At 40.5% G+C, this 15,871-nt stretch overlaps 1 protein-coding gene across 2 annotated transcripts in view; it reads right to left on the minus strand.

The window, feature by feature from the left end:
• Positions 1-2,678: 2,678 nt before the first annotated feature.
• The window catches only part of LOC115224013 (sialomucin core protein 24), a 30,133-nt gene continuing 16,940 nt past the window's right edge, over positions 2,679-15,871 (minus strand). The window contains exons 2-3 of one of the 2 annotated variants that reach the window (XM_029794804.2): positions 5,383-5,749; positions 2,679-3,217 (exon numbers count right to left, since the gene is read on the minus strand). In XM_029794804.2, the coding sequence (XP_029650664.1) occupies positions 3,190-3,217; positions 5,383-5,749 (395 nt within the window). In that variant the 3' untranslated portion in view covers positions 2,679-3,189. Of the gene's footprint in view, positions 3,218-5,358; positions 5,750-15,871 lie in introns of both variants that reach the window. The other variant, XM_029794802.2, reaches the window with a different exon arrangement.

Here is a 15,871-nt window from a genome sequence, read left to right on the forward strand (position 1 = left end):
GCCGAAATACTGCTAAGCATTCCGTCCGGCATGCTAACGACTCTGCCAGCTCTCCGCCCTAGCTGTAAACTAGTGCCACCATCATACATACAGTGATTTTGGTTTTCAGTCTTCCAAGTGTGGACATGAGCAAGAGTTGCCTTGTCATATAAAAAGGTGAGGGTTGATGACAGGAAAGGCACCTGGCCATAAAAAAAGCTGCCTTAATGAATTCTGTCTGACTCATGCAATCAAGGAAAAGTGGATGTTAAAACGATGGCAATGACGTATAGCATCCATAAAAGTGGTGCCATGCTAATCTGCAATGGTCATCTCAGAAACCGAAAGAGGCGGAAATACATACTTTGCAATGCACCACCATTGCAGGACGATTTTGGTCTGCTCCTGATATATTTCCGTGTGTTTTCACACGGAAAGCGCTCACAAGGCTTTAAGGACACACTGAAAGCCTTCAACATCGACCACGACACTTGGGAGCAGTCTGCTCTAGACAGAGAAGGGTGGCGATCAGCTGCCCACAAGGGTGCCAACACATGCGAGACCAATAGGATCGCTGCTGCAGAAGACCACAGACAAGCCAGGAAGAACAGAGCTAACAACCCTGTAGCTGGCACTACCATTCCCTGTCTATACTGTCAAAGACTCTTTCAGGCGCATATTGGCTTCACTAGCCATCTGCAGACTCACAAAACAAGCCACCCCATCCCAGGATGACTAGATGGTCTTTGTTGCATCAACGGAAAAAACTACACACAGTAGGTCCATAAGAGATGCTGTCTTGAGATGAATACCACAGTTTAGCACTCTGTCAATGAGAGACTTGCTTTAACCGTTTTATCACCATGTTCATTGTTTCTATTAATTATGAAAATAGTGAAGGTTTTAGTAAAATCACTTTGACGTTATTAAGCTGGTGTTAAGAGCGAAATTAACTTGGAAATATGTTGGAAGATTTTAATTTGTATCAGAGAAGGGGAGAATATTACATTTCTTGGGGAAGACAAGTGTTGGCAACAGGAAGGGCATCTGGCTAGAGAAAATCTGCCCCAACAAAATGCCCTATGACCCATGCAAGCATGGAAAGGTGGATGTTAAAAAGATGATTTGCAGGTCGAGACAACAGGCATCTGTGTGTGTGTGTGTGTGTACATATATACATGTGTGTGTAGAGGCACGTGGCTTAGTGGTTAGGGTGCCAGCACCATGATTGCAAGATTGTGGTTTCAATTCCTGGACCAGGTGACGCGTTGTGCTCTTGAACAAAACACTTCATTTCACGTTGCTCCAGTCCACTCAACTGGCAAAAATGAGTAATGTCCAGCTGGGGAACACATGCCATAGAAACCGAGCCCATAAGCCTAGTTAGGCTTTAAAAAGGGCTCATTTATATATATATATATATATCATCGTTTAACGTCCGTTTTCCATGCTACCATGGGTTGACGGTTTGACCAGGGTCTGCACCAGGCTCCAATCTGATCTGGCAGTGTTTCTACAGCTGGATGCCCTTCCTAACGCCAACCACTCCGTGAGTGTAGTGGGTGCTTTTTACGTGCCACCGGTACAGGTGCCAGACGAGGCTGGCAATGACCACGATCGGTTGGTGCTTTTTACGTACCACTGGCACAAAAGCCAGTCAAGGCGGCGCTGGCATCGGCCACGTACAGATGGTGCTTTTTACGTGCCACTGGCACAGGTATCACAACTACAATTTCCATGAGATTTTTTGATGTTGATGTACTTGACTCAATAGGTCTCAAGCACAGTAGGTCACCCTACGATCCAAGGCCCTTTGTATGGGCTGGGGCCATGGACCTACAATTGAATAAATATGGAGGCATGCAGCACTGCATATGTATAGCTTTTTTCTTTTCTTTATCTCCAGAATGTTACATATGCAGCTAAATTGAAAGAACTGCATCAGTTTCTGTATCTTGGGCGGGTCTCTCACTCCTCCCACTTACTCTTCTTTCCTTCCACCATCTTGGTTTTTTTTTTCTTCATCTTATTTAGTTAGTTAGTTAGTTAATTTTTTGGCTCAAAAAGCAAAAAGCAAGGCCATGTAGGGGGACATGGAGTTATGTACATTATGTACAGGGTGGTATTCATGTAAAGAGTTCAGGCCACTTGTGGTCAAGGGAGACTTTGAACCGAGCGGTCGTCGGCATCTTCACCATCTCATCCGGCAGCTTATTCCACGGATCTGCAACCTGGACAGAGAAAGCCCCTCTCCTTCAATTGAGATGAAATCGCCACAGATAGAGTTTTTCGGAGTGACCCCGCAGCCGACGCTCTGGAGCAGGAGTGAACAGCTCTTTCGAGAGGTTACACTTTCCACTTATGATGTTGCGAGCAAGAATCAGATCACCACGGCGTCGTTTTTCGCCTTGCTCAATATTCTGGTTCTTTCTACCGTTTCGATCCAATTCTCAGCTTCTTCCCTCCCCAATACATTCATCTCATACCAGTAATTTCGAACTCCACCACACCACTGCTCCTTGCCACTGTCCTAACTTCAATTTCTCATTTTTGCAGCCCAAGCAACAGCACTTCACCTGGGTGGTAAAGAAAAGAGAAAAGCTTGAAATCCCCAACAGAGACCGTCACCAGTTTCTTTGGGCAACTGAAGAATTGGAAGTTTTAGTCAGAAAATTTCAAACAAAACAAAAAAATCAATATACGAGTCAAAACTTTTATTCAGAATTAGAAGATAAAGGGTCTGTTACTGGGTTCCAGTCTCAATGATAGCAAACTAAGCTCACCTCCAACGGTAGAGAGAACAGTTCCTAGTAGCCAGAAAAGGGAATGTTTGTTAAAAAAATAAAAATAAATAGAATTATAAGTTTCCGCTTGGATTACAACCAGGTTTTATTTTTCACCAAAATATAATCTTTGATATTCACTCTAGCAACCTAAACATAAAGAAACTTTCATTTGAACAAGAACTAGGCATCATTTAGTGGTTGCACTTTTTATCCCAGGACAAATCTCTTGCATTCACATCATGAGTTCACTACCGACCTATTCGTGAACGGAGAGGAGGAAAGAACATGAAGAAAAAACCCTTAGCTCTAAAATTAATCTGTTTGGAGGTGGGGAAACTAAATGAAACCTATTTAGTACTAATGCATCAGATGACAAGGGAGCAGTTAACTACAATCAATGATGAGGGACCAGCTAGAGCTGCAATCAATAGCGGGCGACAGTCGAACTCGTCCTGGAAAGAAAAAAAGAAAGAAAAAAAAATTGTACAAATAATTGGAAATATTTTAGAGGAAAACAAGAAACTAACATTAACTTAGCATTAATTAAACTACACTATGCATAATATAATCAACTAAAACTGGGACTGAATAACTTCAATCTCGCTCTCTCTATATATATATCTAGTCAAAATCATAAGCTGCTAGAAGATGGTATTAAATTATTTTAAACAAGTTTTCAAATTGGTTTGCAATGAAAATTAATTGAAAATAAATTATTCTAATTGGTTAGATTCAAGTGATGTTAATTCCCAAAAAAATTTATTTCCTACTTTCTCTACAGAAAATTCTTGGGAGCCACTAGATATGGACACAGAAGAGATAATTGTTATTTAAGAAGAAAAAACCCAGAAACAAACCTTTTTCTCAAAAATCTTTCTTCTGTGCACATAAACTACTGACAGAAAATAAGGAGAAATTAATTTTTCAACGGAGTAAATAATAATGATAAAAAAAAAAATCCTCTAGTTCAGAACAATTTTAGTAGAATTTGAATTTTACATTGTATAAGAGTTTGGAAGAGTTCGACAAGAATTATTAAATCTAGAAAGTGAGTGCCATTTGCTAGTAAAAAAATAAAATTTCTCCGATTTAACATTAATTTAAAATTTAATACAAGTATATATAATTGAGTATGAAGATTATTTTAGTTCATTACAAGAAGAATATGACACCAGTCCAGTTCCAAATAGAATGTTCTTTTAAGCATACTGTCATGTAAGCCTCCAGACATATTCAGTATTTCATATCTAATATGGTCCCATTTTAAATTGATTTAAAAATTCCTTGCAAACACATTGAACAGTTAGTAGTCAATTATATATATGTGTATATATATATATATATATATATATTAACAAAACTCCTTTATCAGTTTCATATGAATTATAAAGAATTATGAAAATAAAGACTTTTATTATATATTTTCTGGAAACACAAGTTATCTGCAATCACTTTGTAAATAACTACCAACTAATATTAATTATAATTAGTAAATATGTAATTGATTGATAAACATGAAAACAATTAAGGAAAAAAAAACAAAACAAAAGAAAATAAAGATTCCACAAAGAGCATTCAGTGGAAAAAAAAAACCCAACAAATAGAACAAAAATAAAAAGAAAGAACTAAAACAACATTTATATAGAAAAAGCAAAAAGGCTTCAAGAAATGTGAGAAAATAGCAAAATTTAACTAAACTATTTTTTATTCTTCAGCAAATAACAATAAACGTATTTTAAATGTTTAAAAACAGAACTCTGGGGAAAATTTTGTTTGTTTCAATTCTCAAAGGTTAAATGAACAAAATATGAAAAATTAACGATTCAAGTTTAATTAGAACCTTTCGTTCTTCTCCTGCTGTGGAATCAATGATTTCAAGTGAAGCTGCAGAAGGGGACAGTTGAAATATATATATTGATAGTAGGGGGCTCTTAATGCAGAGGAGGGGGCCTTTCAAACACCTGATGCATGAAGAGAGAACTACAGCAGTGGAGGGGTGTGTGTGTGTGTGTGTGGTGTGTGTGTGTGTGTGTGTGTGTGTGTGTGTGTGTGTGTGTGCATAAGCACTAACTCTAAATGCAACTAGGGAATAAAATGATGTCCCCAAGAATTAATGGCTGCATCAAAAGCTTCTCTGAAGACGGTAAAAAAAAAAAAAAAATTTTTTTTTTTTTTTTTTTGCATTTCAAGGAGTCTCTATGAAATATTAATTCCTTCCAGAGAAAAGGACGAGCCCCCTCCCCCCACCCCGCAATAGGAAATACTGATATCATTGTGAAGAAGAAGGGGAAGAGAGAGGTGGGGGTGAGGAAAAGAGGAGAGGAGAGAGAGAGAGAGAGTGTGTGTGTGTGTGGTAAGATAAAAGGCTCCCACTAGAGAAATACTGATACCATTCTAGAAACATGAGCCCTCACTAAAAAAAAGGGGCCCTTATTGATAAATTCCAGAGGCACAAAGCTACTCAACAATAGGAGAGGAAAGTTTGAAAAAAAAAAAAAAGACAGAAAATAAACATGAACAGAAAAACAAACAGAAATAAAATAAACCAGGTTTTTTTTTTTCTTTTTTTTTTGTTTCAATTCATTTTTCTTACAAAGTGTGATAATTTCTCTCTTGCCTGGCCTTGTAGAATTTACAACCAAAAAATACTATGGCAATCACTCCAGCACACAGAATAATACCACCAATGAAAGAGGCTGCATCAAAGTGTTGTTTGGTCGATGAAGCAGGGGAAGTGGGATGTGTGGTTGAGGTGAGAGGTGCTGCCGTGGATGAGACGTTAGCTGAGGAGTTAGATGTCGTGGATGGAGGTGAAGCGGTAGTAATATCAGACTGAGTGGTAGTAACTGGATTTGTTGTAGTTATAGTTGTACTTCCATTTGTAATTACTTCTGTCGATGGTGTTGTCACCGATGTTGTGGTTGGTGCTGGTGGTGGAGTAGTTGTTGTTGTTGTTCCGTTTGTGCCGATTCCATTTACTCCAGCTGTGAAAAAAAGAGGAAAAAAGTTAAGCTTTCTGAGAGGTTTCTGTGATATCTTTTATGAGCACAAAATCTTTATATATAAAACTAAAGTTGTGTGTGTGTGTGTATCTGTCTACTCCGATTTAGATTCCTAACTACTCCCACATTTTGCGGTGCAGTTTAACCAAAAGCGGGTATCTTATAGTTGTGATTCATATCGAGCCCTTCTGGGTATTAGCGCGCGTCTACGATGAGTCTACGATTTTAAAAAGAATTTACCATCATTTTTCAGCATTTTTAATGATTTTTGCTCGGATCATATAAGGGAAGTAACTCTAAAAATGCTTATATAGTTATTTCCCTTACAAACCCGAGCAACGCCGGGTGATACTGCTAGTTAATGATAAAGATAAAAAAAAAAGGTGTATTATATGACTGGTATTTATTTTATAAACCTTGGATAAAGACCCCCTTCAGTCATGAATGACCAGGGGATGGCACCAAGAAAGTTCCCCTCTGAGGCACAAAGTCTGGGCAAAAGTGTTTGTGAAAGACTTGCAGTCGCCCATGCATACCGACCTCCCCTCTCCACGCCACCGATGTTGTCCAAGGGAAAGGCAAAAGGGGCCGATACAGCTTGGCACCAGTGACATCGCAACTCATTTCTACAGTTGGATGAACTGGAACAATGCGAAATAAAGTGTCTTGCTGAATCAAACACACAATCTCACAATTGTAAGCTCAATGCTCTAACCACTCAGCCATGCACCTTCACTATAAACCCCAACAAAGATGAAATAAAGTATTACTCTTTTACTTGTTTTAGTCATTTGACTGCGGCCATGCTGGAGCATCGCCTTTAATCAAGCAACTCGACCCCGGGACTTATTCTTTTTGTAAGCCCAGTAGTTATTCTATCGGTCTCTTTTGCCGAACCGCTAAGTAATGGGGATATAAACACACCAGCATCGGTTGTCAAGCAATGCTAGGGGGACAAACACACACACGCATATATATATATACATATATACGACGGGCTTCTTTCAGTTTCCGTCTACCAAATCCACTCACAAGGCTTTGGTCGGCCCGAAGCTATAGTAGAAGACACTTGCCCAAGGTGCCACGCAGTGGGACTGAACCCGGAACCATGTGGTTGGTAAGCAAGCTACTTACCACACCTGCACCTATTATGTATAAGTTGCACTATTTTGTACTTTAACTGGGGTGTGACACATACCTAGGGCAAAGCTAAAACTAAGAAATGTAGACAATGTGTATCAAATTAGGGAGCAAACACTAAATTAGGGATGTGACTAGAGCCCAAGCAAATATGGTAAATTACTTCCAGTAGGATTTTCATTGGAATGTAAAAGAAAAAAAAAAAAAAAAAAAAAAAAGGAACATTATGACATTTATTTGCTGCCATTTAGCTTTTGCTAACCAACCACATGGTTCTGGGTTCAGTCCCACTGCATGGCACCTTGGGCAAGTGTCTTCTGCTATAGCCCAGGGCTGACCAATGCCTTGTGAGTGGATTTGATAGACGGAAACTGAAAGAAGCCCGTCGTATATATGTATATATATATCTATGTTTGTGTGCTTGTGTTTGTCCCCCTAGCATTGCTTGACAACCGATGCTGGTGTGTTTACGTCCCCGTCACTTAGCGGTTCGGCAAAAAGAGACCGATAGAATAAGTACTGGGCTTACAAAGAATAAGTCCCAGAGTCGATTTGCTCGACTAAAGGCGGTGCTCCAGCATGGCCGCAGTCAAATGACTGAAACAAGTAAAAGAGTATAATGAAGTATGTCAGAATTCTGGTGTCAGGTGTAATAAAGTAATCATTCACACAAATGCTTAATTACAAAGGTATATACTTGAATCTCAGTAAGGCGTCGAGCTGGCAGAAACGTTAGCACGCTGGGCAAAATGCTCTGTGGTATTTCGTCTGCCACTGCGTTCTGAGTTCAAATTCCGCCGAGGTCGACTTTACCTTTCATCCTTTCGGGGTCCATAAATGAAGTACCAGTGACGCACTGGGGTCGATGTAATCAACTTAATCCGTTTGTCTGTACTCGTTTGTCCCCTCTATGTTTAGCCCCTTGTGAGTAGTAAAGAAATAGGTATATACTTAAATCTCAGTTTAGGGGTGCCCACCCACACACCTACCAAATACGATATCACCATCAGGACATTGGAAACAAGCTTTCTTAGGGGGTTCCCTGATCAAAGTAACCCCCAGCCCCACCCTGTCTTGTTTTCTACTTACCACATCATTAGCCTTGACTAAGTTAAGGGCTTTCAATTCCAGGTTTGCTTTCCTGGCAAGAGTCCCCTCTCCAAAAAGGGACAAGGTCATCAGCATACAGGTGTTCCCTACGAGGGATGGACTGGGATGACTAGAATGAAGTGCACGGGGCTGAGAAAGGAATCATTATGGACCCCTATTTGCATCCCAGATATGCTGCTGAACTCATTACAGATTCTCACCAGGCTTAGAGTAGACACACTTGCCCAAGGTGTCATGCACCTGAAGCCCTGCAGTTGCAAAATGGGATTCTTAACCATACAGCCAGCCATACCTGTGACTAGGTAGGAATCAGGTTAGTGGTCCTCAGCAGGTTCTCATGTAGAAACTAGTTTTCTGGAAGTTTCTACTCTTCCCCCTTTTTGTTTTATGCCAAATTGTTCGTATCTATGACTGTCTGAAGGGTTTTTCACCTTCCATGTTTTCTCGCTCCAAATTTCCATATAAATCCAAGCCACTCTGGTTTCAGGTTCCGTCCCTGTATGTGGCACCTTGGATAAGCATCACACTAAAGCCCTGTGAGTGGATATGGTAGACCGAAACTGAAAGAAGTTCCGTGTGTGTTTCTTTGTCTTGACTGGACGTGTAGTTGTTGTAAACGAATGTCATTCCTTTCCAATATTCTGTGAAGACATGTCTACTCATCAGGAAATATTTACCTTGCTTGGAAACAGGTAAACGTTGAGAGTAGGAAGGTTACCTGGCGATAGAGAGCCTGCCTCGAACTTCACCTGGCCCATGGAAGCATGGAAAAGTGAAAATTAAAACAATGATGATGACAAGTCTAGCTCTTTGATTAGTTGTTAAAAATTCCAAAATATGTTGAGTGAGAATAAAGTCTTGTAAGTTCACCTGACAGGTAGGTGATTAGGTGGTTGGCTGGTTTCTTGAAATTCAGACTCCAAATGGGTCATTTGCATTACAGAATTCCAAGAGCTTTGATCCTTTCTCAATTCTAGCACCATGTGCAAAAAGAAAAAAAATCATGATTCTGACCAACACATCCATTAAAATCCATTTAAATTGCCATGTATGGTGAATGAAGCCACTGCTATTTATCAATGTATTCTACATGAGGGCCATGTGGAAGTGGTCTCTGTTCATCTGCCGACCAGACTATGGTCTACATGCAGAGATAACTTGCTGTTGCCTTGTCTATGACAAGTCTATCCATCCATCTCCCACCATTCCTGGAATGGTCCTCAGGGACCCCCTCCTCCATATGGGTCCAACTGTTAAGTAACCAGCATCAGGCTTTCCTGCAAGATTCCCAAGAATGACCAACAGAGACTCTGGACATTATCCAACTACCTCACATTTGCTCTACCCCCCCCCCCCGATCTCTCCTGCTCTTTGGCTCAGTTTCAGGAATACATCTACCAATTCTTTCCTATGACATCCTAATCACGTCTATTGTACAGGAGCTAGAATCTCTCAATGTGGAAAAGTAGCAGCTCATCTTTGTCGTTGTTACAATTTCTTTCTCTTTTTTTAAATAATTTTGTTCCAATTGTTTACAAATCTGGTGGACCAGTTTAGCTTTGTATACTAATTATGAAAATGAAATTCATTTTTGCCACAAATTAATAGCTTTTCGGTAATTTTAGCCAATCAAAAGGTACCAACATATTGGTGCCTGTTTCCGTAGTAACGTAAGCAAAGCTGTAGTCTGCTGCTGCCTGAGCCATCATCACTGCTACATTTGTGTTCTTTGAGCCTGTGTAAATTCTTTGATGACGAGTCAAACCCTAATCCTAATGTACGGTTTGTTTTGTTTTTTGGAGGATTTTTTTTCTCATGGCCACAAGGATTCCGGTTGATTCTCAGTGTCAACGAGAATGCTGGAAATCCTAAGACACAAGTTTGCCATTACCTTCTGCTGGAGCCGCGTGGAGCTTAGGTATTTCGCTCATAAACACACACGTCGCCCGGTTTGAGATTCGAACCTGCGATCCCTCAACCACAAGTCCACTGCTCTAACCACTAGGCCATGTGCCTCCAACCATACTGTTGCATGATATTGAGAGATTGAATGTGATATTTACTATATATTACTATATATAAACTGCCACGGACAATACTGGTGACATAAAAAGTACCCACTACACTCTTGGAGTGGTTGACATTAGGAAGGGCATCCAGCCGTAGAAACCAAGCCAAAATCAGACAGGGGTCTGGTACAGCACTCCGGTTTACCAGTTCCAGTCAAGCTGTCTAACCCACACCAGTATGGAAAGCCGACACTAAAAGGCAATGGTGATTACTTAACAACAAGAAGGATTAAGACTCTGGCCATGATACGACTACCTTCAAAACTACGGTCAGTTATATCAACCCACCACTTGAATAGTAATCAGTTTATCAACAGCAAAAGTGGCCTGGCAGGATTTGAACCCCAAATGTAACCAAAATATCAAAAAGTTCTGTCCAACGCTCTCCTGACTCTGCAAGTCTTATCCAGCCAAATATCTTCTCTGACTACTTTTGTTTGGCAAGCTGTGATAATCTTTTGCTATTTATGGGAGCCAAAGAATCGCCAAATTGAACAAGTATATCTAAATTCACCCATGTTAAGAAAATATTAAAATTGTAATGTTTTTAAATATGAAAGAATATATTCTTATCGTCTTGTCAAAATTACATTAAATAAGGCCTCTCTCAAACATCCCACCAATCACATCGAATGCGCCCCATCGTCTCGTCAACCATCACATCGAACACGTTCCATTGTCTTGACAACCATCACATCGAACATGCTCCATCGTCTCGTCAACCATCACATCGAACACGTCCCATTGTCTTGACAACCATCACATCAAACATGCCCCATCGTCTCGTCAACCATCACATCAAACATGCCCCATCGTCTCGTCAACCATCACATCAAACATGCCCCATCGTCTCGTTAAACACCACATTAAACATGCCCCATCGTCTTGACAACCATCATATCAAACATGCCCCATCGCCTCGTCAACCATCATATCAAACATGCCCCATCGCCTCGTCAACCATCACATCAAACATGCCCCATCGTCTCGTTAAACACCACATTAAACATGCCCCATCGTCTTGACAACCATCACATCAAACATGCCCCATCGCCTTGTCAACCATCACATCAAACATGCTCCGTCTCATCAGACATACCCTTTTGCCTCATCACACAGTATTACACTAAATATGCTCTATCATCTATATTAAGTGAAGGATTTAGGTCCCGCACAAGAGAAATGAATTCAGGATATAAATAATGTTAACATATTTTTATCTACTCTAGGCACAAGGCCCGTAATTTTGAGGGAGGTGGCCAGTCGATAAGATCGACCCCAGTACACAACTGGTACTTAATTTATCGACCCCAAGAGGATGAAAGGCAAAGTCGACCTCTGCGGAATTTGAACTCAGAACGTAAAGACAGACGAAATACCGCTAAGCATTTTGCCCAGTGTGCTAACGTTTCTGCCAGCTTGCTGCCCTAAATAATGTTAACATTGGCTACAACACGAGAGCCCTACATGTTTTTGTCCATCCATCCATTGTCGCCACCTGCTATTTTTGAGAGGGTCGTTGGGGTAGGATTCTCCAAAGCAACCATCTTGGGATCTTTTCGGTTTGAACGGCAGTTTTTTCTAGCGGTGTCATATGAAATTGTCACCCATAATTATGACCCTAGTATCAATCTATTGCATTTCAATCTGTTTTAGGGTTAGGGTTGCGGGGAAGGGTATCTTTTTTCTTCACAAATGTAAATAAACCCAATCTGTTTCTTAAACAAGGGACATTTTCATATGGCACAGAATGCTTTTTAACTCAATAGACGCCAGTGATTGGTTGAAATTGCAGAAATTGAAGAAAAAAAACAACAACAAATATCTTATAGACCATAGAATTTTCTCAATAAAGCCAAGAGAAAAAGATGTTTTATAAACACATTCTACCAGTATACGAAGTTTAAAAGTGTTTAGTTACAAAGAAATTGTGTTAAAAACTGCCGGTCAAACCGAAAAGACCCCCATCTTGTCCTTGTACCCTAATAGAATCAACTGGCAACAAAGTCTGCTAACCAGTCGCTCAATGCACAGAATAAGAATCTTTGCCAACTCTACCAAAAAATGAAGATGGATTGGGGTTGGTGGTGGTGGGCAGGAAACTAATATGCCAGCTGCATTTATTAGTTGCAATCTAATGAGGAAATTATTTTAGCTGCCATTCAAAGAGGCTGATTTAAGGTGGATTAAGATTTCAAAGATAGACTGACTTAGCAGTAGCAGATATTTTCTTTTATGATGCAATAGGTGCAGGTGAGACAAAGGTTGATCTTGTGAGTGGAATTTAGTAGAGACGTCTGGTAAAAAGGTTTGATTCATAACCTTGTAGTTTAGGGTTCCATCCCTGAGCAGCAATGGCATCTTGGGTGTCATCAACAAAAGCTCCAGGCTGACCAATGCCTTGGTGAGAAAATTTACAAGACAAAACTGTGCAGAAGCCCATCATACTGTTGTGTGTATGTTACTGCTTGACACTATGTAACTTAGCCATTCAGTAAATGGTGACTGATAGAATAAGCACCAAATTTAGAAATAAGTTCTGTGGTTTGATTTTATTGCCTAGAACCTTCAAAAATAGTAAAAGACTTTGCCTTTCATCCTCTCAGGGTCAATAAATTAAGTACCAGTTGCGTACTGGGGTCGATCTAATCGACTGGCCACTTCCCTCAAAATTACAGGCCTTGTGCCTAGAGTAGAAAAGAATATGTTAACATTATTTATATCCTGAATTCATTTCTCTTGGGTGGGACCTAAATCCTTCACTTAACATAATAGAAGGGCTCAGGCTTTGATATTGACATTTTCTGAACCACAAGGTTTTGGGTTCAGTCCCACTATGCAATACCTTGGATAAGTGTCTTCTACAATAGCCCCAGGCCAACCACAGGTATTCCAGCATGGCCACAGTCCAATGATCCAAATCAGTAAAAGAATAAGGAGAGAGGGAGAGGAGAGGAGAGCAAGCATTTGATTGTGCTTTCATGCAACCTCAGTAATTTGTTTTGTACGAGTTCACTTCAATAATGGCTCTCAATTAGTCGTTATTAATTTCAGAAGGTCGTCTGCAACCTTCCAGTCTCCAGTTCTTGTCTCCGCCATAGAAACGAAGTGAACTTGTGACCGGCTCACTGAAAACCTGCAGCCAATTACATTATTGTTCACAAAATGCAATGGCCGACCAATGCCTTGTGAGTGGATTTCGTAGACGGAAACTGAAAGAAGCCGGTCGTATATATATATATATGTATGTGTGTGTGTGTTTGTGTGTCTGTGTTTGTCCCCCCAGCATTGCTTGACAACCGATGCGTTTATGTCCCCGTAACTTAGTGGTTCGGCAAAAGAGACCGATAGAATAAGTACTGGGCTTACAAAAGAATAAGTCCCGGGGTCGAGTTGCTCGATTAAAGGCGATGCTCCAGCATGGCCGCAGTCAAATGACTGAAACAAGTAAAAGAGTATCAAACAACATCAGTCGAGAGCAGGGCATGAAAGCCTGTGGCTCAGAGGAGAGAGTGTTGCACCTACAATCATAGAATTGTAGTTTCAATACTTGGCCTGGGTGGTGCACCGTGTTCTTGGGCATTAACATTAAGTTTTTATGGAAATTCCCCAAGTTGAGGATTTGTAATGAAATTATGTCACGTTTTTCAGTTCACTGGCAACACAACACTATTCGTATTGTTTGCAATACAAACAAAAATGATTTTATTTCTTTTTTTTTTACTATTTATTGGTTTCAGTCATTGGACTACAGCCATACTGGAGCACCACCTTTAGCCAAACAAATCAACCTCAGTACTTTTGGTTTTAGAAAAAGTCGGGTGTTTATTTTTGCTGAATCGCTAAGTTATGGGGACAGTTGCCAAGCAGTGAAGACACACACATACACACACACACAGGTGAAAGGCTTACTGCTGTTTCAATATACCAAAATCCACTCATAAGGGTTTGGTTGGCCTAGGGTTACAGCATAAGACACTTGCCTAACATACCATGCAGTGGAAACTGAACCGGAAACCTTGCGATTGGCAAGCAAACTTAGGTTCTGAAGCATAACCTACTTAGAAATTGAAACACCGTCTCCAAATTGTCTATCAGCCACTCCTCAGGTGGCAGTTATGACGTGTCATTTCATTCTGACCCCACCCACCAATCACTGGTGGGATTATTGACACAAATAAGCTATTTACATTAAATAATGCTGTTGACTAATTCATTCTCCTCTGACAAACTTGCACCTACTTGAGTCGACTCTCTGGCATTTTATTTCTTAATCATAAAAGTGTAAAAGTTGACCAACAAGATTTAACCGACAACCACAAAGCTGTGAATGTGACACAGTATCTCATCTGGACCAGATAGTCGTGCCCGACCTTCACCGATACTGAACAATGGCTGATTGGATGTAAATGAAAATTCTATTCAACAAAATTGAGTGCAGGTATTGCTGTATACACAGGTAGTTTGTATAGGTGAGAAATTTACTTCATAATCGCAGGGTTTCAAGTTGTATTTCACTGTGTGACACTCTGGTTAAGTGTTATCTACTTACAGTCACAGGCCAACCAAAACCTTCTCAGTGGATTTGATAAACTTTATGGAAGCATATAGTGTGTGTGTGTGTGTATATATATATATATATACATATATAGGGAGGGTTTACGAAAAAACAAAAGACGAAGACAGGTGGTGTACAAAACAAACAGATGTATTAGTATAACGCTCAGGAATTGAAAAAGTCTTTTATGTTTTGAGCCTACGCTCTTCTACAGAAAGGGACACAGAAAAAACAAGGAGAGAAAAAAATGTGTAGTGGCTAATGATCTATCTAAATGCTTCCTTCTTGAGCCATACCAGATTCATAAGGTCCAGTTTCCTGGTTTCAGAGGCGTAGAAATTCCCCACCAGGACAGGACGCCAGTCCACCACAGGATTACTCATTTTTGCCAGCTGAGTGGACAGGAGCAGCATGAAATGACTTGTTTTGCTGAAGAACACAATGCATCGCCTGGTACAGGAATTGAAACCACAATCTTATGATCATGAGACCAACACCCTAACCACTGTGCCACAGACCTCCACATATGTGTGTGTGTGTGTGTGTGTGTGTGTGTGTGTGTGAAAATGTTAACCTGTTTTTGCTTGTCACTGGCTGATGGGATTCCATTCCCTGCAGACCACATGTTCCATCACTGTGGGTTTGAAGAATAAAAAATCCCTTACTCGAAAAACAAGGGTTGGTATTAGGAAGGGCACTACTGTCATTTTTTAAAATTTTCCCTTTTCCATGCTTGCATGGCTCAGATGGAATTTGTTGAGGGAGATTTTCTATGGCCAGAAACCCTTTCTGTCACCAAACCTCACCCGTTTCCAAGCAAGCTAACATTTCTTCAAAGCCAGACACGTTTTTTTAAAGACAACTGGAAACAAACATCATTTGTACGAAGGATGGTGCTTGTTTACAACCATCACATGTCAAGACAACACATTTCTTTCGGTTTCTGCATACCAGATCCACTCACAAGGCTTTGGTTGGCCTAGGGCTATAATAGAGGACCTTTGCCCATGGTGCTGCACAGTGGGACCAAACTCGAGAGCGCATGGTAGGGAAGCTTCTTAGCTACACCATCATCATCATCATCATTGTTTAACATTCGTTTTCCGTGCTAGTATGGGTTGGACAGTTTGACCGGGGTCTGCGAAGCCAGGAGGCTGCACCAGGCTCCAGCTGGATGCCCTTCCTAACGCCAAACACTCTGTGAGTGTAGTGGGTGCTTTTTACGTG

Source organism: Octopus sinensis, linkage group LG24, assembly GCF_006345805.1.
Source record: "Octopus sinensis linkage group LG24, ASM634580v1, whole genome shotgun sequence".
Taxonomy (NCBI): domain Eukaryota; kingdom Metazoa; phylum Mollusca; class Cephalopoda; order Octopoda; family Octopodidae; genus Octopus; species Octopus sinensis.